The sequence below is a fragment of the Rhinatrema bivittatum genome, chromosome 9 (assembly GCF_901001135.1).
Source record: "Rhinatrema bivittatum chromosome 9, aRhiBiv1.1, whole genome shotgun sequence".
Taxonomy (NCBI): Eukaryota; Metazoa; Chordata; class Amphibia; order Gymnophiona; family Rhinatrematidae; genus Rhinatrema; species Rhinatrema bivittatum.
The window spans coordinates 26,605,850-26,628,927 of record NC_042623.1 but is presented as its reverse complement, the minus strand read 5'-3'; the positions used below and the strand labels follow the sequence as shown (position 1 = coordinate 26,628,927).

At 45.7% G+C, this 23,078-nt stretch overlaps 1 protein-coding gene across 5 annotated transcripts in view; it reads left to right on the top strand.

Annotated features, from left to right (window-relative positions):
• IMPDH1 (inosine monophosphate dehydrogenase 1) overlaps positions 1–23,078 on the top strand; it is a 303,033-nt gene that overhangs the window by 238,460 nt on the left and 41,495 nt on the right. For all 5 annotated transcript variants that reach the window (XM_029615228.1, XM_029615232.1, XM_029615229.1 and 2 more), the window contains exons 11-14: positions 2,796–2,939; positions 4,600–4,744; positions 13,232–13,375; positions 19,466–19,549. In XM_029615228.1, the coding sequence (XP_029471088.1) occupies positions 2,796–2,939; positions 4,600–4,744; positions 13,232–13,375; positions 19,466–19,549 (517 nt within the window). The remainder of the gene's footprint in view (positions 1–2,795; positions 2,940–4,599; positions 4,745–13,231; positions 13,376–19,465; positions 19,550–23,078) is intronic.

Below are 23,078 nucleotides of genomic sequence, written 5' to 3'. Positions count from 1 at the left end.
CCCCCCCCCCCCAGCCAGTACAGCAGTACGGATCCACTGATAGTACCCCGGACCTCTTTATCCCCAGCTCGGCCCTACAGATGGGACCCTCGGGGAACGCCACTGGGTTCAATATGGACCCAGGAACCTTTTTCCTGGGTGGAATTCTTTAAAGGTCTACAACCTTCGTCCAGGCGCCACCGACACAGACACAGCCTCCACTAAAGGACTCAAAACTCCCAGGCCCTTCTTAGCCTCAGAGACGTGCCCCCTCCAGACAAAAGCCTAACCATAGGGGACACGGACACCTCGGAGGAAGACCAAGACTCCCTGAAGGAAGGGGAAGTCCCTCCAGGGACGGAACCATACCGAGCCATGATGCGTTTCTGCTCCAAAGACAAGCTACCAGACCTCGTGTCCGGGAGCCTAAGGGAGCTGGCTGTCCCAGACACAAACGCCTTAGCAGAACCAAAGATGAACCCTCTTCTGGTCGGGCTCAGTCAGACCTCGCGCCATTTCCCATTGCTGCAAGCCACCCGTTCAGGAGTAGCTTTTGTACATCCCATTGGTCCTGAGTCCATCTGCTACACGCTAGGAAATGGAGAAATTACTTATCTGATGATTTCCTTTTCCTTAGTGTAGACAGATGGACTCAGTATCCCACCCACGGCTGCCTCAGAATACGGAAACGTTGGGTGACAATCCTTGAAAGCAAGACAAGCACAGATAAGCCATGCTTTACCTCTAGTTAGGACACCCATAATTACTGGGTGTCTGCATTTCTCATCAACCAGTTCAAGTTAATAAAGTTATCCAAGTTAATCAAGTTATTTAAACACTCATATATCCACAATTGCTTTTCGAGGAGAATACTGAAGAGTAGCGCTTCCTGCAGGGGTATATGTAGTGCTGACATCAGATTGAAATCTGACTCAGTCTCCAACTGCTATCAGGAGCACACTATACCCATTGATCCTGAGTCCATCTGTCTACACTAAGGAAAAGGAAAATATCAGGTAAGTATCTTCTACATTATGCGTAGCAAGAACTTGCTAGAGTCTACATATTGAGGCTGCTATCACTGCTGATTTGTTGGTATACTGAAGCATAGACATTAATGTAATATACTGTCTGTCATGGTCTGAATAGAGAGCCCTATGGAAGGCAAATACAGCCAAAAGAGGGTACCCTCTTTCTAAATACCTCTGCCAATAAAAATCTTATACATTAGAGAACAGATGATGTACTCTTTTTAAAAAAAAAAAATAATAATAATAATGCCTGACTAGAAAATCCAGTTTCTGCAATCTTGGATGGTAACTATCAAACTTCAGAAGATTGTTCTTAACAGCTTCCTGTATACTGTGGTTTGTATTACATTTCCTTGTGGAAAAATCAAAATGTCTTTTAAAAAGAAAAAAGAAAGCTGTTTGTCTCAAGTCATGGTGAATTTCAAATTACTATCTCTAGTGTTCATGAATTGAACCCTTGTAACTCGTCAAGAGAATGCAGTCCATACAAAATATATATTATCTATATATCTGGACCAAATTGACATTCAAGCAGCATTATCTAAATTATCAAGAAGGCTGCTCACCCTGTAAGTGTTGCTAGCAGTAAATGTTATGGGTTTGACAGTTGCTTGGTTCTGATTGTAAATATTACTACCCTTAACATAAGGCTTGGGAGTAATCTAGACAAGTTCAACTCTAAACATTCCTCGAACCCCAAAGAATACCCCAATGAATAACACAAATAATACCCCAAAGAACTCATCAATTCAACTTCAAATCCTTGGCAGTCCAAAAATTGATACCCAAGCCTACTGACAGTCCTAAATTAGATACCCAACCCCACGCCTATGTTTTATGCCTATGCCTACATTAGGCTTTATATATTGTATTTATATGTTATATATATACAAGCCGTAAAGCCCGTTAAAACGGGCTACATCCCTCTGTCTCTCACCTCCCCCTCATTCTCTCTCCCCTCACTCTTCACCACCCCCCTCCCCCACCCACTCCTCTCCACCTTCCCTCTCCTCTCACTCAGTCCCCCCTCTCCCTCACTCCCTCCCACTCAGTCCCTCCTCTCCCTCCCCTCCCACTCACTCAGTCCCCCTCTCCCTCCCCTTCACCCACCTCCATTTCCTCCCGGCGCCGTAAGCGCGACTTCCCGCAACCCTCACCCGGCTCCATTAACTCCTCCCGCTCCTGCCGGCAGATCTCGGGGGGGGGGGGGGGGCGCGGGAGTGACACCCCCCCCCGAGATCTGCCGGCAGATCTCGGTGGGGGGGGCGCGGGAGTGACACCCCCCCCCCCCCCCCGAGATCTGCCGGCAGATCTGGGGAGGAGAAGCAGCGGCACCGCGCGCAGCGCGCGGCGCCGCTGCTTCTCCTCCCGCTCCTGCGGGCCCCACCGCCATTTTTTTTTCTGATCGACATCCTTGCCCGCACATGCGCAGTAGAGCTGCGCTCTACTGCGCATTTGCGGGCCGTCGGTCACAGGCCATTTATAAGGTAGATATATTTATATATATATATATTTATGTTATAAACCCCATATATTTATTTCCAAGTTATTTCTACCTGTTCATTGTAAGACAATTACTTGTCACTGTTAAAGTTCAAAATGTAAACCGAATTGATCAGTAATTCTGTTATTGGAAAGTCGGTATAGAAAAGTTATAAATAAATAAATAAATAATCTGCATGAAGCAACATTTACCACCATAAGAAACTTGCTAAGCAGATTAGATAGACCATTTGGTCTTTTTCTGCCATCATTAATATGTTACTATATATGTCTTTATTCTAGTCATGGCTTGTGGCAGGCCCCAAGGCACAGCAGTATATAAAGTGGCAGAATATGCCCGTCGGTTTGGCATCCCAGTGATCGCTGATGGTGGAATTCAGACCGTAGGACATGTGGTGAAAGCTTTAGCTCTGGGTGCCTCCACAGGTAAGCACTGCTCCCTATGTCACATGCTGGTGGTGATCAGGGCTATAGAACTGGCAATACTGAATGAGAAACTGGAACTTTTGAATTTAAAATATGTAGACATTGGATATTGCATGTCTCTTTATCCTGAAGCAAGTATGCCAGTGTTCCACAATAATTGCACTTCCAGAATGTTTATAAAACTGAAGTAACAATTTTTACATTTTTGAAAAATATGTAGGGTGTCAGGTATTGCATTGCCTGATTGAAAATGTCAGCAGGTAGTTAGCCTATCAGGCCCAGCATTAACAAGTAAGGACTGATTAGGCTGCACACTTCTTTGCAGAAGCCATGGTTGGACGGTTAGTTTCCCAGCACCCAACTCCTGCTATTTAGGCCTGTAGAGGCTAGATATGCTGTGCATACAATGTTCCCAGGCCCCGGGGGGTGAGTAGGAATCCTAACCATCACACAAAAGCAATACTGGAAGGTGGAATTCAGGATGCAGAAGATATTGTGTTTTGAAAGGAGATAAGTTCTATGGCTTCTTATAGAGGACTATCACTATGATGGCTGGGTTGTATAAAAAGAATAACCAGAGGACATGATTTGAAGCGCCAGGGAGGAAGACTCAGAACCAATGTCAGGAAGTATTTCTTCACGGAGAGGGTGGTGGATGCCTGGAATGCCCTTCCGGAGGAAGTGGTGAAGACCAGAACTGTGAAGGACTTCAAAGGGGCGTGGGATAAACACTGTGGATCCATAAAGTCTAGAGGACGTGAATGAAGAGTGGGTGGCTCTCGGGAATGATGACTACTGCCTGGAGAATAATACCCTTATTCAATAAACATACACATGGTTAATGCGACTCCAACATTGCTCTAAGCTTTAATGGCAAGAGGAAATGTGGAAAAAAGGATTTGCATTCACAAAAAAGCAGGAAGTAGCTTGCTTGTTACCGCAGTTACTACCCCAAGCCAAATAAGCCTGATACTTCACTTTCAATGCATATCCAGCATAGCTCTCTGCTTCAACGGCAGGGGGAATGAAGAAAACTAGATCTATATACAGACAACCAACCAAGGACTGAATTACATAGTCCTGTGTTGAGGAGCTCATAGCTGAAGGACAGGGAATGAAATGCACTTGGCTTGGTTGGTGATGGTGTGGTTTAAGCACTGAACTGTAATTTTAGAGAACCCTGGTTTTATTCACACTACTTTAGCGCCCTCTGCTCAAAATTAAATTGTAAGCTTTTGGGGCAGGGTGATTTTAACCAAGTGCATTATCTTGTATACTGCCATTAAATTTTCTTGAGCCATGCAGTAAACTCCTTCCTGTGGTGATCTAGGTCATTTATTTATTTTATTTATTTAAAATTTTTATATACCGGCATTCATGTTGCAAACACATCATGCCGGTTTACATATAACAGGGGTGTACAATGAACAGTTGAATAACCTATTAGTGTAGAAGGAAGCAGTTACAAATAACAAGGTAATAGAACTGGGAGAAGAGAAGAAAAGGGAGAGAATTAGGTATAGGTATTTACATTAGTAATAACATTTTTACATGTGGAAGTGGTAGATCTGGCTGAATAGAATTAATCGGTGTCCGGGAACGCTTTTTTAAATAGCCAGGTCATGTTTTGATGCCCTTTTTTTTTCCTTTCTGTGATCAGTAATGATGGGCTCCCTGCTAGCAGCCACCACAGAAGCCCCCGGGGAGTATTTCTTCTCTGATGGGGTGAGATTGAAGAAATACAGAGGCATGGGATCCTTAGATGCCATGGAGAAGAACGCCAGCAGCCAGAAACGATACTTCAGGTGAGGATGGGGGCTCATTGGGGGTAGCAGATGCTAACAAACTAACGTTTGCTCACTTTCATAAGTTCTTATACTTGTAATTGTTTAGCACTGTGGCAGCACAGAGCTGCAGACCCCAGGTCTATCTTCCCTCTATTCTCCATCGCTGTGATCTTCAGCAAGTTATTTAACCTCCCTGCTCTAAAACTTATATCCCTACCCAAAGGACTTACATTTAATGACCATGTATATGTAAACTGGTGCTATATATATAACTAGCGGTACCCAGCCACGCGTTGCAGTGGCAGAGTCAGGTTCTTTACCCTTCCTCCCCCTTCCCCTTGCTCATTTACCTCAGTCACTCATCCTCCCCCCCCCCCCCCCCCCCCCCTTGGTCACTCACCCCCCCTTTCCTCCCCTGTCCCCACTCCAACTCTCTCACCTCCCCCCTCATTCTCCCTCCCCTCACTGTCACCTCCCCCCGCCTACTGCCTACCCTTCAGATCAGAAAACCTTTGTCTTTCTATTTCTGTGGGAACCCCCCCACTCCAAAAAAAAAAACAAACCCCCAATCGCAACCCTTTAAATCAAATAACCCCCCACCCTCCTGCCCCCTCCCAAGACCTGGGAAATTAAAATTGTTGGTGCTACATGTGGTCTGTCCCTGGGCATCTGTGCGCATTATGTAGCCAAATAGGGGAGTGCCTAACCAAATTTGCACTTCCAAATTTGTTTTGTGGTCTGGGGAGGGCTATTTTGATGTGTTCCCAAGATCATGCAAGTTTAGTGTATGTATTTGTGTGTGAACCTCTCCCTTCCACCAAAAAACAACCCTATGAGAAACATTCTCTTAAACTAACCACCCCACACTCTTCTGCCCCCCCCTCCCCCAGCCCTGCAAAAAACAGTAGGTCCCCTGCCCCCCCCCAGAGTTGCTGAATGAATGAAACCTGTCCCCCCCTTGGGACCCCTCCCCAAGATGTTCGCAGTAAATTCATTACCACCCCCCACTCTCCAGACCCCCTGAGACCTGATAAAAATGTCAGTCGGTGGAGCGGGCGTTCAGGAACGGTCCGGGAACGATGTATTGGCATTGGTCCGTTGGCTACGAGCACTGAAATGGGTTCCGACGGCCCTTTGCCCTTACTATGTCAGTGGGGTGGAGCAATGGCAGCGGTAGGTCCTCTGACATAGTAAGGGCAAAGGGCTGCTGGCTGCCAGTCCTGAAAATGGCTCAGAGGGGCCCTCGCCCTTACTATGTCACATGAGCTACTGCCGTCATTGATGTCCCTGAGTGGCATAGTAAGGGAAAGGGCCGTGGGCGCCATGTTGATTGCTGGCAGCAGACTGCCGTAGTGCAGGAGATGTGTCCCAGACCGGTCCTGGCCCCCTGCTGGAGCCTCCTGGACTTCTGTCAGGTTTTGTGTGTGTTGTAAGGGCCTGGGAAGTAAATACATTTGGCATGTGTGAGGAGGGTGGTTTTGTATGTGTTGGGAGGCTGTGGGAAGTAAATCAATTTGGCATGTGTGTGGGGGGTGTGAGGAGCGTGGTGGGTGTATTTTATCTGTAAAAGAAATAGTTATCTTCCGGCGAAAAAAGTGCATGAATGTGTTAAAATGGAAGTGAAACGTGGACCTGGACTGGCAAAATGATTAGTGTAGCGTGTGTTACTGTAAGGTGTAACAGATGGCGCTTACGTTCAGCAGATGTCGCTGTTTTCTCAAACATTTTTAAACCTATTTTACCTGTCACAAGTGTGACGTATCTGTAATGTAAGTATAGAAGAACCTTCCTGTATGCGAAATGAAGGTTGTGTCCAAATTTAAAAGCAATCGGTTCAGTGGTTTCTGAGATTAGCGATTTTGTCCAAACTATTTAACATCTTTATTTATACAGATTGACTCCATCCTTTTTGGATTTAATCAGTTGATTACTTATTACCATGGACATAAGGTTAACAAGAAATGTGGGATACTAATGGACACACACACCATAACTGAGACATGTACAACCTAGAGGGATACATATTGTATATTAGCTTATTTCATGGGTTCTTAGATGGATAAGAGCAGGGGGGTATTTAGGGGACAAAATGGATGAAAACGGTGAAGTGATTGTATTTTATATTGTTAATTTACAATGTTGTTCTGCTCTCACCAATAAAAACGTTTATACAAAAAAAAGGATGGAGTCAAAAATTCCTGCATTTACAATGTCTATAACCATTCACAAACATTGTTAAAGGACTATCACCTAAGAACATAAGAAATTGCCATACTGGGTCAGACCAAGGGTCCACCAAGCCCAACATCCTGTTTCCAACAGTGGCCAATCCAGTACCTGCCAAGCACCCAAACACAAAATAGATCCCATGCTACTAATGCCAGTAATAGCAGTGGTTATTCTCTAAGACAACTTAATTAATAGCAGTTAATGGACTTCTCCAAGAACTTCTCCAAGCCTTTTTTTAAACCCAGCTACACTAACTGCACTAGCCACATCCTCTGACAACAAATTCCAGTGCTTAAATGTGCATTGAGTGAAAGAATTTTCTCTGATTAGTTTTAAATGTGCTACTTGCTAACTTCATGGAGTGCCCCCTAGTCCTTTTATCCGAAAGAGTAAATAATTGATTCACGTTTACCCGTTCTAGGCCTTCATGATTTTATTAGACCTCTATCATATCCCCCCTCAGCCATCTCTTCTCCAAGTTGATCAGCCCCAAGCTCTTTAGCCTTTCCTCATAGGGGAGCCATTCCATTCCCTTTATCATTTTGGTCGCCCTTCTCTGTACCTTCTACAGTGCAACTATATCCTTTTTGAGATGCAACAACCAAAACTGTACCCAGGTGCACTCTCACCATGGAACCAATATAGAGGCATTTAAACATTTTGTTTCATTCACCATTCCTTTTATAATAATTCTTAACATTCTGTTTGCTTTTTTGAGTGATGCAGCACACTGAGCCAACAATTTTCATGTATTCTCTTAGGGCAAGCACGTTGAAAGTCCTCTCAAGCGGGTGACATCCGAAGGAGCCCAATACAGAAAATTTTTGTCAGTTTCTAGAAGCTTTGACCAGCCTACTGAGCTTGCCCAGCAGGCTGCTGTCCATGCGTCTACACAAGGTCCCCCTTCAGTCTCTTCTTTTCCATGGTACAGTTGCCTCTGGGTTCGTGGAGCTCCACCTTTTTAGCGGATTTTTTGCAGAAAAGTGTTGATTTCCCGTATACAGCATTGAGACCCCCCTTTGTGGTTGGTGCCTCCTCAGCGTGTTAGGTAAAGTTGCCATTTTTTCGCTTCTTTGCGGTCGATTCTCATCAACTTTCGGTGACCGCTGGTCCTTGACTGCACACCGGGTAATTTTTATTGTATCATCCGGTTTTCGCCAGTGCCCACGGACCATGTCCATCACGGATCTACATGAGGTTTGTACTCTCCTGCCTGGGGGCCTTGCACGACATCCAGGGGTGTCGACTGTGTGATCAGATGACCCCCAAGGGCTGTCGGGCATGTCTTGGTAAGATGGAGAAGGTTTTTGGTTCTTCCAAATCTGCTCCATCCACTCGTGTGTCGGAGTCATTGATATCTAGCGGTTGTGGGGGAGTCCCTTTATACGCTCCCCCTCGCTACTCCTCTCTCCACTTCCTCGAAAGATCGCAGGGGCAGTGACCGATCCTCCATGATCTCACCGAAGTCCCAGACATAGGGTTCCTCCGCCTCGGTGCTGGGAAAAGATCGGACCAAGCACTGTGGGAGATCTCGCAAGCATCTGCAGCAATTGCCAGTGGTGCACAGTGCTGGCGAGGTACTGTTGGTGGCCATACTGCCACCGAAGTGACCCCGGCCATAGAGGCCCCACCCTCCAATGTCCCTGGGAGTCCCAGGCAATCCCCACCGATGGGTACTTATCATGATCTGTCAGGGGTATCGTGTCAACTTCTGACAGCTCCCAGGGACCTCTCCCTCATGTCCATCGTGGGGTTTGTCCGCTCAGCATGTCATACTTCAACCGGAACTCTCAGCCCTTCTTGCTACAGGCACGGTAAAGCTTGGTCCCTCATCCCCAGCAGGGCCGAGAGTTCTATTCGAGATATTTCCTAATTCCGAAAAGGAATGGCGGCTTATGCTCCATCCTTGACCTCAGGGCATTGAACAAGTTTCTCTCAAGAGAAAAGTTCAAGATGGTCTCTCTGGGTACACTGATTCCCCATCTCAAAAGAGGAGACTGGCTCTGTTCCCTTGACTGAAGGAAGCTTCGCTCATATAGCCATTTTCCCCGCCTCAGAAAATATCTCTGCTTTGTGGTGGGGAATGCTCACTATCAGTACAAGGTGCTGCCTTTTGGTTTGGCCTCAGCCTCTTGTATCTTCACCAAATGCCTGGTGGTGGTGGCTGCATATCTCAGGCGTCGTGCGGTGCATGTCTTCCCGTACCTAAACTGGTTAATAAAGAACTATACCCTTGCTGAGTGCTCTAACCCTGACAGTGTGGGTTCTATAAGTCTTGGGGTTTGTTATCAACTACTCAAAGTCTCACCTCTGCCCATCTCCTCAGCTGGACTTTATAGGTGCCAGACTGGACACGGTGCAAGTGAAGGCGGTTTTTCCAAGCGACTGGGCTCTTGCCCTCGCCTCGCTTGCGGCCACTGTTTGCAGCAGCCAGCAGGTGACTGCTCGTCTTCTGCTCCATTTGCTGGGCCACATGGCGGCTTCCATCCATGTTACCCCTTTCGCCCGTTTGTGCATGTGGAGGGCTCAGTGGACTTTGCAGTCACAGTGGCAACAGGCCTCTCAGGACCTCGAGACTTATGTTGCAGTCATGGAACCTCTGTGGGCATCTCTGTCCTGGTGGGAACATCTCTCTCCAATCTGGAGCAGATGATTCCCTTCCAATCTGCTGCTCCTCAAGTGATCCTCACTGCTGATGCCTCTCCTCAGGGCTGGAGAGCCCATGTGGATGGCCTCCTTATGCAGGGTCTCTGGACTGCTCAAGAAGCCTGCTGTCAAACTTTCTGGAGCTTTGAGCAATCCGTTATGCCCTATAGGCGTTCAGAGACCGGTTGTTGCACAAAGCAGTCTTGATCCGGACAGACAACCAAGTGGTAATGTGGTATATCAACAAACAGGGCGGCACAGGCTCATTCCTCCTCTGTCACGAGGCAGTGCTGGTATGGACCTGGCCCCTGTCACAGGAGATGTCGTTGCATGCAGCGTACCTGCCTGGGACTGGACAGACTGAGTTGCTCCTTCCAGCTGCATGAATGGTCCCTCAGCCCAGAGGCAGCGACCGAACTGTTCGGTGTGCCTCTTCACACAATCACAAGGTGAGCAGGTTCTGCTCCCTGTTGTCAGGGGGCAAGCATCTCGCCTGCGATACCTTCTCCCTCCACTGGGGCAGAGGTCTGCTGGATGCGTACCCTCCTCTCCCATTTCTCCTGAAGACCCTGCTGAAGCTTCAACAGGACAGAGGGACCATGATCCTCGTGATGCCTTTTTGGCCCCAACAGGCCAGGTTCCCTCTACTGCGGGACCTTTCGATCAGGCCCCCCCATCCAGCTGGGGACCACACCTGATCTGATCATGCAGAACCAGGGCACCCAGTGCCATCCAAACCTCCAGGCACTGGCCCTGACAGCTTGAATGTTAAGCGCCTAGTCCTTCAACCCTTGGCCCTCTCGGACAGTGTCCCTCAGGTGCTGGTAGCTTCTAGGAAACCTTCCACCAGAAAGTCCTATAGCTTGAAATGGAGAAGATTCTCCATCCTGGCAGTGACGTCAGGCTTACTGGTCTATAGTTTCCCGAATCGCCCCTGGAGCTCTTTCTAAATATTAGGGTCACATTGACCACCCCCCAAGTCTTCAGTACAATGGATGATTTTAATGATAGGTTACAAATTTTAATTAATACATCTTCTAGGTTCACAATGATTTAGTTCAGTTCATCTGACTCATCGCCCTTGAAAAACCATCTCAGGAACTGGTATCTCACTAACTTCCTCATTAGTAAACACAGAAGCAAAGAATTAATTTAGTCTTTCTGCTTCCCTAAGAGAGCCCCTTTAACCCCTCGGTCATCTAATGCATTAATGGTGGGGGTGAAAGGGAAATAGAACCAAGGGTTGCTAAGAGCCAAGAGAAACAGATAAGTATGAAAGGAAAGAAGTGTGAAGCTTGCTGGGCAGACTGGATGAGCCGATTGGTCGTCTTCTGCCATCATTTCTTTGTTTCTATGGTCCAACTGACTCCCTCACAGGTTTCTTGCTTTGGATATATTTTTAATTTTTTTTAATGAGTTTTTGCCTTTACGGCCATCTTCATTTGAAATTCTCTCTTAACCTGCCTTATCAATGTTTTACACCTAAGTTGAAAATGCTTATGCTTTTTCCTATTTTGGATGGATCCTTCTTCCAATTTGAAGGATGGTTTTTTTGGGGGTTTTTTTTTAGCTAAAATAGCCTCTTTTACCTTACCTTTTAACCATGCCAATCATTTTGCCTTCCCACCTTTCTTAATGCATGGAATACATCTGGACTGCGCTTCTAAGATGGTATTTTTAAATAATATCCACACCTGTTGTATACTTTTAACCTTTGCAGCTACACTTTTCAGTTTTTATTTCCTATTTTCCTCATTTTAACAGTTTCCCTTTTGAAAATTTAGTGTTAAGAGCTGTAAATTTATTGTCCCCCCTTTCCAGTTATTTCAAATTTGATTATTTTATGATCACTATTGCCAAGTAGCCCCACCACAGTTACCTCTCACCAAATCCTGTGTTCCACTAAGAATTAAATCTAAAATAGCTCCCTCTTTCGTTGGTTTCTGAATCAAGTGGTTCATGAAGCAGTCGTTTATTCCATCCAGGAACTTTGTTTCTGATGTTACATTTCCCTAGTTAATATGGGCTAATTGAAATCTCCCATTATTACTGCCCTGCCAAATTGGTTACCCTCCCTGATTTCTCTTAGTATTTTATCATCTGATCATTTTGGCCAGGTGGATGGTAGTATACTCCTGTCACTATACTCTTACCCAAGACACATGGGATTTCTACCCATATAGATTCTACTGAGTATTTAGTCTTTTGTATGATTTTTATAATGTTGGACTCCATACCCTTCCGGACATAAAGTGCCTCATCCCCACCACTTTGATCCTCCCTATCATTGCGATATAATTTGTACCCTGATATAGTACTGTCCTATTCGTTATCCTCCTTCCATCAGGTTTCTGACATGCCAATTATGTCTATCATATTCACCGCTATACACTCTCTCTCCCATTTTATTTCTTAAACTTCTGGCATTGGCCTACAGACATTTCAAAGTGTTTTTTTGTTTGCATTAAGAACCTGCTTTTCAGTTGATAGGGATAATTTGGCATTCTTTACTTATAGGCACATGGACTACTTTTGCTTTTATTGGAACCTCTGGGATGCCCTAACTCTCCTGTTTCATTAGTATCCTTCAGATACATTCCTGCAAACCGTGCACTGCTAAGTGACTGCTTTCCCCCTTGTTCTAGTTTAGAGGTATAAAATTCAGAAGTATCAAACACATCAAGTACTTCGAAATGGCCAACCAGGTCCTGAACTAACATGGTTTTCAGGATATCCACAATTTATGCATGCGATAAATTTGCATTCAGTGAAAGCAGTGCATGCAAATCTCATGCATGTTCATTGTGGATATCCTAGTGTGTTTTTTTTTGTGTTTATTTTATATTTCACCTTTCAGCCACTTCAGAGCAAATTACATCCAGGTACTATAGGTATTTCCCCGTCTTCAGAAGGCTCACAATCATACGTTTGTACCTGAGACAATGGAGGCCAAAGTCACTTGCTCAATGTCACAAGGAGCAGAAACTGGATTTAAACCTTGGCTGTCCTGAAAACCTGGCCTGTTTGTGGCTCTTGCGGACAGGAGTTGCCCTTTGAGGGCAATATTCAAAACTCATTTCCCCAGCTAAAAAGGCTTTTAGAAAATTATTAATTCTGTTTGTGGCTAAAAGTACGTGCATTCCAAATGCATATATTCTTCACCTACATTTTTGTGGGAGGCATTCTCAAGATGGGAGCAACAGTGTCCACAGTTTTTGCATTTTCAAAACTGTTTTGGCTGGAAACAGTATCTGCAGAAAACAGGTGCTTATCTGCAGTTGTCTGGGAGAAGCCATAGTATCACAAGTTGCCTTATGAATGTGATATCTGGTTTATATAGTGGATTTTTCAGACCCAGGTGGTGTGGGGTAGTTTGACTTTATTATAACATGATTGCTTATTGCTGATTGCAGGGTGCTGCATAAAGGATGATACTGCCTGTTTTTCCTTAAATACGTTGACTCTGCACTATATAGGGTACAAGGATTTTCTTTGTGATTCCACGAAAGAGGTACCACCCAGAGAGCTTTGCGGTGAAGTACACTGCTGGAAGTATTATGCTTTGCTTGATGCAGGTAATGAAATTGAGTTTTCATGCTGTGCATTTTATTCTCCCTCCTGTTTTTCCAGTGAAGGAGATAAAGTTAAAGTTGCCCAAGGTGTGTCTGGGTCCATCCAGGATAAAGGGTCCATCCATAAGTTTGCTCCTTACCTGATTGCAGGTATTCAACACAGCTGCCAGGACATTGGAGCCAAAAGTCTGTCTATATTACGGTCAGTGCTATTTGCTTTTAATATTATTTTGGGCATTTGATTTTTTTTTTTGTCATGGTTTTCACAAATGTAGCCTCTCCCCTTCTCCACTGGGCTGTAACCACTTTGATTTTATGTTGGAAAGTTGGTATAAGAAGGAACTGAACTAAACTAAGGCTGAGAAGGGTCAAAAGGCAAGGTGTTTCCCAAACACTTGCAAAACAAAATAATTGTTCTATCTGTACAAGACCCCTGTGTTAATGGTGAGGAAAAAGATTATTAAAGTAGTATTTTGGGGTCTTCAGCCTTCAGAATCCTGACCCTAAGAAAATGTAAACTGCCCACAAATATTAAGTTAGATTTGTTTTGCTTGCTGATTTTTCTGTGGATCAATTTTCGCAGGTCACAGGCCATTTGATCACAGATATACCCTGTTATAAACGTTTGAAGTTGCCTGTATTAAGTTAGTTTGATGTATTAAGTTTGATGTTTTCTTCAGTTTCTCTACTGTTCAATGTAATAGGTTGTTGTACTTGTAAACCGGAGTGAAGGCTGAAAGCTATACCTCGGTATAAATAAAACCTTTTAAATAAATAAATAAAATAAATTCTGTTTGCTGATAACTCTTGAAAATTTCACCCTGAGTTCTGCTTGCGTTCAGTGACACTTTTTTCCAGGAGGACAGCTTAAAGAATTTCTAGAATAATGATTTTATAATACAGTATGCAACTGATACAGGATGAGTGCTAGTAGTACATGTGCTTTCTTTGTTTATCATGCAGTATTCTAAAAATGCAGATGTCTTTGAAATCTTAGAAATTATGTTATGAAGTCTGCTGGCATGTGTTTTTGTAATTTTTCATTATGTCTATATCTGTTTCTTCTTGGAACAAAGTCTTGCATACAATTTAACCTAGTAAAATCAGTGAATAGCAGACATAAAATTAGCAGGGGGTGGTGGAAGGAGCATTTAATAAATGGATGGGTGTCCCTAGGGATAGAGCAGTCAACATATGAGAAAGTGAGATGATTGTGAGGGAAGGGACTTAACATTTGGGTGAACATTCTCTGGAGTAGAGCAAGTCCGTACCTCGCAAGGGAGAAGATTCCACCTGAAGGGAGTAATGGGTGTAAGCATGCCAAAGCAACAAAGAACACACGTTATTCAAAGTACAAAAATTTTGCTTGCAGCTCAAAGTTCTAGTAGGGTTCAGGATCTTTAAGCAAGTTTTTGTACAAACTAACAAAATTATGTAGGAATGTGCCTCTTTATATTGCAGCATCTCAAAATAAGACTTGAAGCCTTCCTAAATTAAGCTGCCCATCCCTGTGTACATAATAGCCCACTGTTATATATCATGCTGTATTTATGGAAATGGAAACAGGACTTGCAATGATCAAATCAATAATTGTTTAGGTGGGAGGGCAGTGTTTTGAGTTCTGTATGCTGAAATGATCTCTGACCACCTGCTCTGCCCAATCAAATCTCAGATTTTGTATTGTGGTTTAGGGGACTGCTGGGAAAAGGAGAACTTTTTCCAGACTGATATACACAGGTAAATCATAGTGCCATTTATTTGTTTAAAAAACACATTCCCTGTATGTACCCGGATCAGTCCAGACCATGGGTGTTGAGCCTCCTTTCCAGCAGGTGGAGACAGACCAAAACTGAAAGGGTATCCTATATGAGGACAGAGCCTACCCTGCAACCCTTCAGTATTTGTCTGTCTCCAGCAGGTGGAACAGCTCACCCTGTGGTTCCCTGTTAGTTTGCCCTTTTTCCCCTCAGGGTTTCTTCTTCATTCTTTTCCTGGGGCAAGCTCAAGCAAGTATTCTTTTCATCTGATTTCTTAAAAAAAAAAAAATTTACTGACTGTCTTGGGGTTCCTAGGGGGGCTTGGCCCCTTGATTTGCTCAGCCAAGGTTCCCTTCCCGGTGACCTTTTTGTGGGTGATACTGGTGGTACCAGTCACTCTCCCCTGGTCTGCTGCCTTGCCCCGAGATGCCCATTCCTCGGCTGTTCTGTCAGAGATGTGATTTCCCCTGTCTGTGTAACAAAATAAAAAAGACAGGAAGCAGTTAAATTTTATTTTTTGCTGATGCAAGTTAAAAAAATAAATAAATAAAATAAAGGCAGCAAGATTTTATCAGTAGGAGGGAGCGGGGTTTGATCTCCTGCTCCTCTCCTCTGGGACTCTCCCTGGTCAGCTGTTTTTGTCTGTGTATCGCGGCTGCTTGTTTTTCTTCATGCCGCATTCTAACCTGTGTCTAGCTTGTAGAGAGTCAGCCTCCTGGCTCTCCTGCGATGGGGTGTGCTCCCGATGCCTCCCGGGGGAAGGGGGGGGGAAGGCTCCTCCACGGCAGCACCAGCTACTCGAGCCCGGGGTCGGGCTTCCCGACGCATGGCCAGGCCGTTCCCGTCCCGAGAAATCGCGGGAACGGTGGCCATTTTGGGTATTTCGGAAGATGCAGAATCTGCTTTTCCTGGGGCAGGGGAGCAAAATTTACCACTTTCACCCCCCGATTTGAGCCCGGTGCGCTTTCGGGGGGGGGTGTGACAGGGACCTCCCTTGTCCCCCCTCCCCCCACGGAAAAATCGGCCCGGGCCCGTTTTTCATCTGATTTTGTGCTTCTACTACACGAATCATATTTGGCTAACTTACAGAGGGAGGTGGACCCCCCCCCCCCTAACCAGTTCCCTCCCCTCCGAAAATTCCTCGGATGCCCGTGCCAGCTCCCACCGTGGTTCTGGACTCACAGGGCTCTGTTTGGGTACGGGTGGGTGGACCCTCTTGATGAAGGAGATGGTGAGGCCTTGGCTCAGCACCCCCGCTCAAGGGTGACGATCCCCACGTCCTACGTTTGTTCCAGCGTGAGGAGCTGGAACCTCTCATTCCTTTTGTGCTCCAGGAATTGGGAATTGATGCCCCGCCGGATGATTCTGTAGCGGCGGCGATGACTCCAAACGCGGACCCGGTCCTGGTGGGACTTAGGGCACTACCGCGTACTTTCCCATTCCATCCTATGCACCAACTGAGACAGGTCTCTGGGTTGGATGGGCTATGGACAAGCTCTACCCGCTTACAGAGGACTGCCTGGACGTTGAAAATTCCGAAGGTGGACTCCTCGGTCACCGCGGTCACGAAGCATATCACCATCCTGGTCGTGGGTGCTACAGCATTGCGGGATGTTCAGGACCGCAAGCTTGAATTTTATTTGAAGCGGATTTTTGAGGTCATGGCTCTCTGAGTCCGGGCGACAATCTTCAGCAGTCTCATGCAGCGGGGCAAGTCTTAGGTGGATGCAGCAATTAAGCAGCACCCAGGACCTCCCATAGGCAGAGCAGGCTGAACGTTTGGAGGGCGCCATTGCTTATGGGGCGGATGCCCTTTATGAATTGCTTCGCGTCCAGGCAAAGGCTACGGTTTCCGCAGTTTCGACCAGACGCCTCCTCTGGCTACGCAATTGGTCCGCGGACGCTTCATCAAAGGCTCAACTGGGCATTCTTCCCTTTAAGGGCAAGTTGCTTTTTGGTGAGGACCTGGAACAGCTTATTAAATCCTTGGGCGAGAACAAGGTTCATAAGCTGCCGGAGGACCGCCCCAAACAGTCGAAGTCTTTCTTCCCGACTCGTACTCACTTTAGGGGGCAACACCGGTACGGCAACAGGGCGCGGGGTTCTTTTCCTAGAGGCGGCGTGTCCAGGTCCCAGTCGTGGTCTCATTCCTTTCGGGTCCGTCGAGGCTTCCGGGATGGCCACCAGCAACACCCGGCCACCAAGCCCGCTCCCCAATGAGATCCGGCCGGTCCATTTCTCCGCACAAAATTTAGGTGGGCGTCTTTCTCTGTTTCGCGAGGAGTGGGCCAAAATCACATCCGATCACTGGGTCCTCAAGGTGATAGAAAACGGTTATGCGTTAGTTTGCCCGGGACCTCTCGGATCTCTCTCTCGTTTTCCCTTGTGGCCAGTCCAAGCGTCCCGCGGTCTGTCAAACCCTGGTCAGGCTCCAGGAACTGGGGGTGATCATTCTGGTGCCAGTACAAGAACAGGGCGCTGGCCAGTATTCCATTTACTTCGTCGTTCCCAAGAAGGACAATTCTTTCCGTCCTATCCTGGATCTCAAAAGGGTCAACCGGGCCCTCAGGGTCCCCCATTTCAAGATGGAGACCCTGTGGGCCGTGATCGCTGCGGTCCTTCCCGGCGAGTTTCTAGCATCCCTCGTCCTGACGGAGGCTTATCTCTACATTCCAATCCTGCAAGAACATCAAAGGTTTCTTCATTTTTAGATCCTGGGCCAGCACTTCCAGTTCCGGGCTCTTCCCTTCGGTCTTGCAACCGCTCCCTGCACCTTTACCAAGATCATGGTAGTCGTGGCAGCTGCCCTCCGATGGGACGGGATCTTAATCCATCCTTATCTGGAAGTCTGGCTGGTAAGGGCCAAATCCTCTGCCCTATGCGCGCGCCGTTGACAGAGTGCTAGTCGTCCTCACCTTGCTCGGCTGGATAATCAACTACTCCAAAAGCAATCTTCAGCCCACTCAGGATCTGGAATTTCTGGGAGCTCGTTTCGATACTCGGGTCAGGAAAGTTTTTCTCCCGGACTCATGGGCACTCAAGCTCATCAATCAAGTGGACAGTTTTGTCTCCCTACCGCTTCCCACAGCTTGGGATTACCTGCAGGTCCTGGGGACCATGGCTTCCACGATCGACCTGGTCCTCTGGGCGTTTGCGCATATGCGTCCCTTACAGGAAGCGGTGTTATCCGGTGGCGGTAAACTTTGTCGTCTCAATGTTAAACGAGTCTTGTTGCGTTATCTTGAGGTTACCAATGACTTCCGGGTCTCTGATCACCTCTTTGTCCTGTGGAGTGGTCCATATAGGGGTAAACAAGCTTCTAAGACTACGATCGCTTGCTGGTTGAAGGAGGCGATTTCTTCAGCCTATATCTGCAAGGGCCGGGCAGTCCCAGAAGGTCTGAAAGCTCATTCCTTGTGTTCTCAAGCTGCCTCTTGGGCGGAGCCTTAGTTGGTCTCTCCGCAGGAAATATGTAGGGTGGCTACATGGAAGTCCTGGCACTCCTTTGCTCGTCACTACCGCCTCGATGTTCAGGCTCCAGTGTTTGGTTTCTTTGGTCAGCAGGTGCTTCGAGCGGGACTGTCTGGGTCCCACCCTTTATAGGGAAGCTTTGGGACATCCCATGGTTTGGACTGATCTGGGTACGTACAGGAAAAGGAAAATTAGTTCTTACCTGTTAATTTTCGTTCCTCTAGTACCACGGATCAGTCCAGACGCCCTCCCGTCTTGTCTGTCCACTCACATTTTTCCTGTTTTCTTCTTCTTATAGGAACAGCTAGTATCTCTGCATGGCTCTCATGGAATTTCATTACAGGCACCAGAAGCATCTTTACGATGATCAGGGGTAGTCATGCAAGAGCATTTTAGTAACACAGTTCATTCACTTGTTCTGTTGGTTTACACTAAATTACTAGTTATTCTGTTACTTGCTTGATCTTATGCCTTTTTTTCTGCTTTGACAATGGTTATACTGAAGGGCTGCAGGGTAGGCTCTGTCCTCATATAGGATACCCTTTCAGTTTTGGTCTGTCTCCACCTGCTGGAAAGGAGGCTCAACCCATGGTCTGGACTGATCCATGATACTACAGGAGCGAAAATTAACAGATAAGAACTAATTTTCCTATATGAAATCTAGTAAATGTATGTATAAACAGCATTAATATTTCATGATTCACCATTAAGCATACCATAATCCTCTGACAGGTTGTATGGTTTGTTTTTTTTTAACAAGCCACATGGTTCCAGTATAGGTCCCAAACCTTATATTTGTTGAGATTTAACCAATGTTAACCTTTCCAGGATAGCACTGATGGGTTGCTAAAATGTTCTCCATTTGCCGCCAGCTATGTTAGCATAATTTACTACTATGACTATTTTATTGTACATCATATGACTAATTGTGCTAGCTTTGTTTATTCATCACTGGAAGCTTCGATTCAAAAGTGTATATAAATAAAATTCTTGCAGTTCCATCTTGTGCTTGTATGCTTTTTACTGGTCTGAGTGAGCCATCTTTTTGGACTTCTTTCTTCCAGTTCCATGATGTACTCAGGGGAACTGAAGTTAGAGAAGAGAACCATGTCTGCGCAGGTAGAAGGAGGCGTGCACAGTCTTCACTCGTAAGTTCCTGGTGGTAATCTGGGCAAGAGCAAGGAGAGTAATTAGATAGCAGCCATGCCAGATGGACTTGTTGCAACATTCCTAGAAGGGAGGTGGAATTTGTCATTAGCGAGTTTTAAGAGCAGATGTGTTTGGGTGGTTGTTTTTTTTTTTTTGGGGAGCAAAGGATTTTGCATGGTGGCAGGAAAATGGAAGATTACCTTTTTAGGACCCTTCCAGTTGTAACTTTCTGTGACCCTTGTTTAGCAGACTGACATGCAACAGTTTCCAGACAAAGGAAAAATGGTTTGCAAAAAATTGAGCAATAATATCTTGTGACAGTATGCTGTCATCTACTAAGCTGGTAGTTGGCTGACTCTTGAGAGCATTTATTTTGTGAAGCAGGTCCCTACTGTGGAATGCCCTCCTTGAAGCACTCAAATCTGTATCCTTGTTAAAATTCAGGAAGCTACTTAAGGCCCATTTATTCATTCTTGCTTTCCATGAGTTATCCTGATGCATTAGTTCTTTAACAGCATTCACTAAACATACACACGTTTAATGTGACTCCAACATTGCTCTGCTTCAGCAGCAATGAGGAAATGTGGAAAAAAGGATTTGCATTCACAAAAAAGCGGGGAGTAGCTTGTTACGGCGGTTACTACCCCAAACCAAATAAGCCTGATACTTCACTTTCAATGCAAAGCCAGCATAGCTCTCTGCTTCAACGGCAGGGGAGCAAGACTGATACTTCACTTTCAATGCAAAGCCAGCATTGCTCTCTGCTTCAACGGCAGGGGGGGAATGAAGAAAGGTGGATCTATATTCAGGCAACAATCAACAAGGACTGAATTACATAGTCTGGATAAACAGATAAGCATGGTGATATATGTCAGCATCACATAAGACTTTGCTCAGGCCTTTGGTTCATTCAGCTTGTCCCAGAGTCCTTAGCTATCTGCTTTAAACTGAACCTGCTAGGATACAGTGAACCTTTCACTGACCTCAGACTCAAGAATTTGGAAGATATCTGGAAGACCTGTAGGCTCTGCAAAGCCTATAATTAAAGGCCATGAGGTTATCGATGGCAGATGGACTGAGCCATATTACAAGCTTTGTTCTCACAGATTCCTATCTCACTGAAAGAAGCCAGGTGAACTGAAGATCCCCCTGAGGTCAAAGCTTTAATTAAAGGCCTGGAACCAGCAACAGAACACAGACCTACTATAATAATTGATCTGTTGACAAAACATAGAAGATCAGAAGAAACAAGAGTACATCAAAGCAATGCTAAGACAAAGGAATTTTTAAGGTGGGAGGAGATTTCTCAGGCTAGAGAAGGTCAGTTTATTACACTGTCATATTGCGTAAATGATCCTCTCACAAGCATTTTCTATGTATGGTTTGAAACTATATAATGCAGTTTTCACAAGAGACTGTAAGACACAGTAATGCTCTGCCTATATTGAAGGTCTGGCATCTGTGCTTCCAACGATATGCAATATTAAATTTATATTTGTTCTAACTAAATTCTGTGTCATATCCTTGTGTGAAATACGTGCGGACAAGCGTCTTATTGAAGTCTAATATTTTAGACAATGGGTGTAGCTTGCTTATTGCGGTGGTTAATACCCCTAACTAAGCTATTTCACTTAGATGCAGTTCCAACACTGCTCTCTACATTAATGGCAGGGGCGGGGGGGAAGGGAAATAGAAAAAAAAAAAGGTTACTAAGAGCCAAGAGAAACAGATAAGTATATGTGAGAGAAAAAAAAAAGTGCGAAAGCTTGCTGGGCAGACTGGATGGGCCGTTTGGTCGTCTTCTGTCGTCTGTTTGTTTCACTATTCCTGAAAATACCCAGATCAGTTCAGACCAGTGGGTTGTGCATTCCTTCTAGCAGGTGGAGTCAGAACAATTAGAACTTTGGGCACTGCTACATAACAAGAGTGCCACCTGCAGTCCCTCAGTATTGACCTGTATTTCTCTGACTCCAGCAGATGGTAGAGATGCAAACCTGCAGTCAGTAAAAAAAAAAAAAAATTAGGGAAAGTTTGTGGGATTTTATTTTTCCTAGGATAGGCTAGTTTGTAGTTAGTAGTGTAGCTTCCTGAGGTATTAAGCACCTTCGTGGGCCATCCCTCAGTTGAAGCAGAGCGTCCGGGGATTGGATACCCCCTGCCTGTGTCTCAAACGCATCAGTGCCATCTCGATAGCCAGGGGTTCCTGGTTTCCTCTAGCACTGAGGGAGGTGCCTCTCACTCCTTCTTCAGCCCATAGTTGTACTTTTCATTTGGGGCCTGCTTCAATTGAAGCCTCCCCTAAGGCCTCATGCTGTTGGGACCTCAATGTGGTGTTGGCTCAGCTGATGAAAGCTCCTTTTGATTCACTGCACATCTGTGACCTGAAGCACCTGACCTGGAAAGTCATATTTTTGGTAGTGGTCACTTCAGAACGAAGTGTCAGCAAGCTCCAGGCCTTAGTGACTTATCTACCTTATACTAAGTTCTATCATTACAGGGTGGTCTTGTGTATGCACCTAAGTTCCTGACTAAAGTGGTGACTGATTTCCATCTTAACCAGTCAATCATCCTGCCAATTTTCTTTCTCAGGTCCCATTTGCACAAGGCGAAAGCACTGCACAGTTTGGACTGCAAGCGAGCCTTAGCCTTGTAACTGGAGCGGCTAGAAGCCTATAGACATCCCACACCTTTTATTTCTTTTGATAGAAATAGGTCAGGTATTGCCATTGCCAGACAGACGCTATCCAATTGACTAGCAGATGGCATCTCCATCTGCTGTGCCCAGGCACGACTGCATCTTGGGGGTCATGCAAAGGGTCATTCTGTCAAAGCCCTGGCAGCGACGGTGGCCCACTTGCGAGATCTTCAAGGCTGCAACATGGAGTTCTCTCCACACTTTGATATTTCATTACTGTCTGGATAGGGACGACTGATGTGACGACAGGTTTGGCAAGTCTGTCCTTCAGAACCTGTTTGAGGTATAGAACCCAACTCTCCTGCCAGGGCCCGTTGTTTGGGTTCAGGCTGTCTCCCTTGATGTTACCAACAGCACTGGTGATGGTGTGCCCGTTGGCACCTAGTTGGGTGTCTGTCTGGTCCCCTTTTTTGTTGGGGAGCAGCCTATAGCTATGGATTCACCCATGTATGAGGACTACCATCCTGCTTGTCCTTGGAGAAAGCAGAGTGACTTACCTGTAATGTGTTCTCAGAGGACAGCAGGATGTTAGTCTTCACGACACCTGCCCACCACCCCACAGAGTTGGGTTTCTTCTATTTTTATTTTAATCTTAATTCTATGTTACGAGACTGAAGCCCTGCATAGATGTGTGGTGTAGGACATGCTGGGCATGCACAGTGTGCCTAATCAAAGTTCTAGAAACTTTGACATAAGTTTTCTGCCTCTGGACTCCATCTGATGATATCACCAATGTGAGGACTAACATCCTGCTATCTTCGGAGAACACCTGTTACAGGTAAGCAGCTCTGCTTTTTTTGTGTGTGCTTACGCTGAGCAGCAAGAGCATTGAC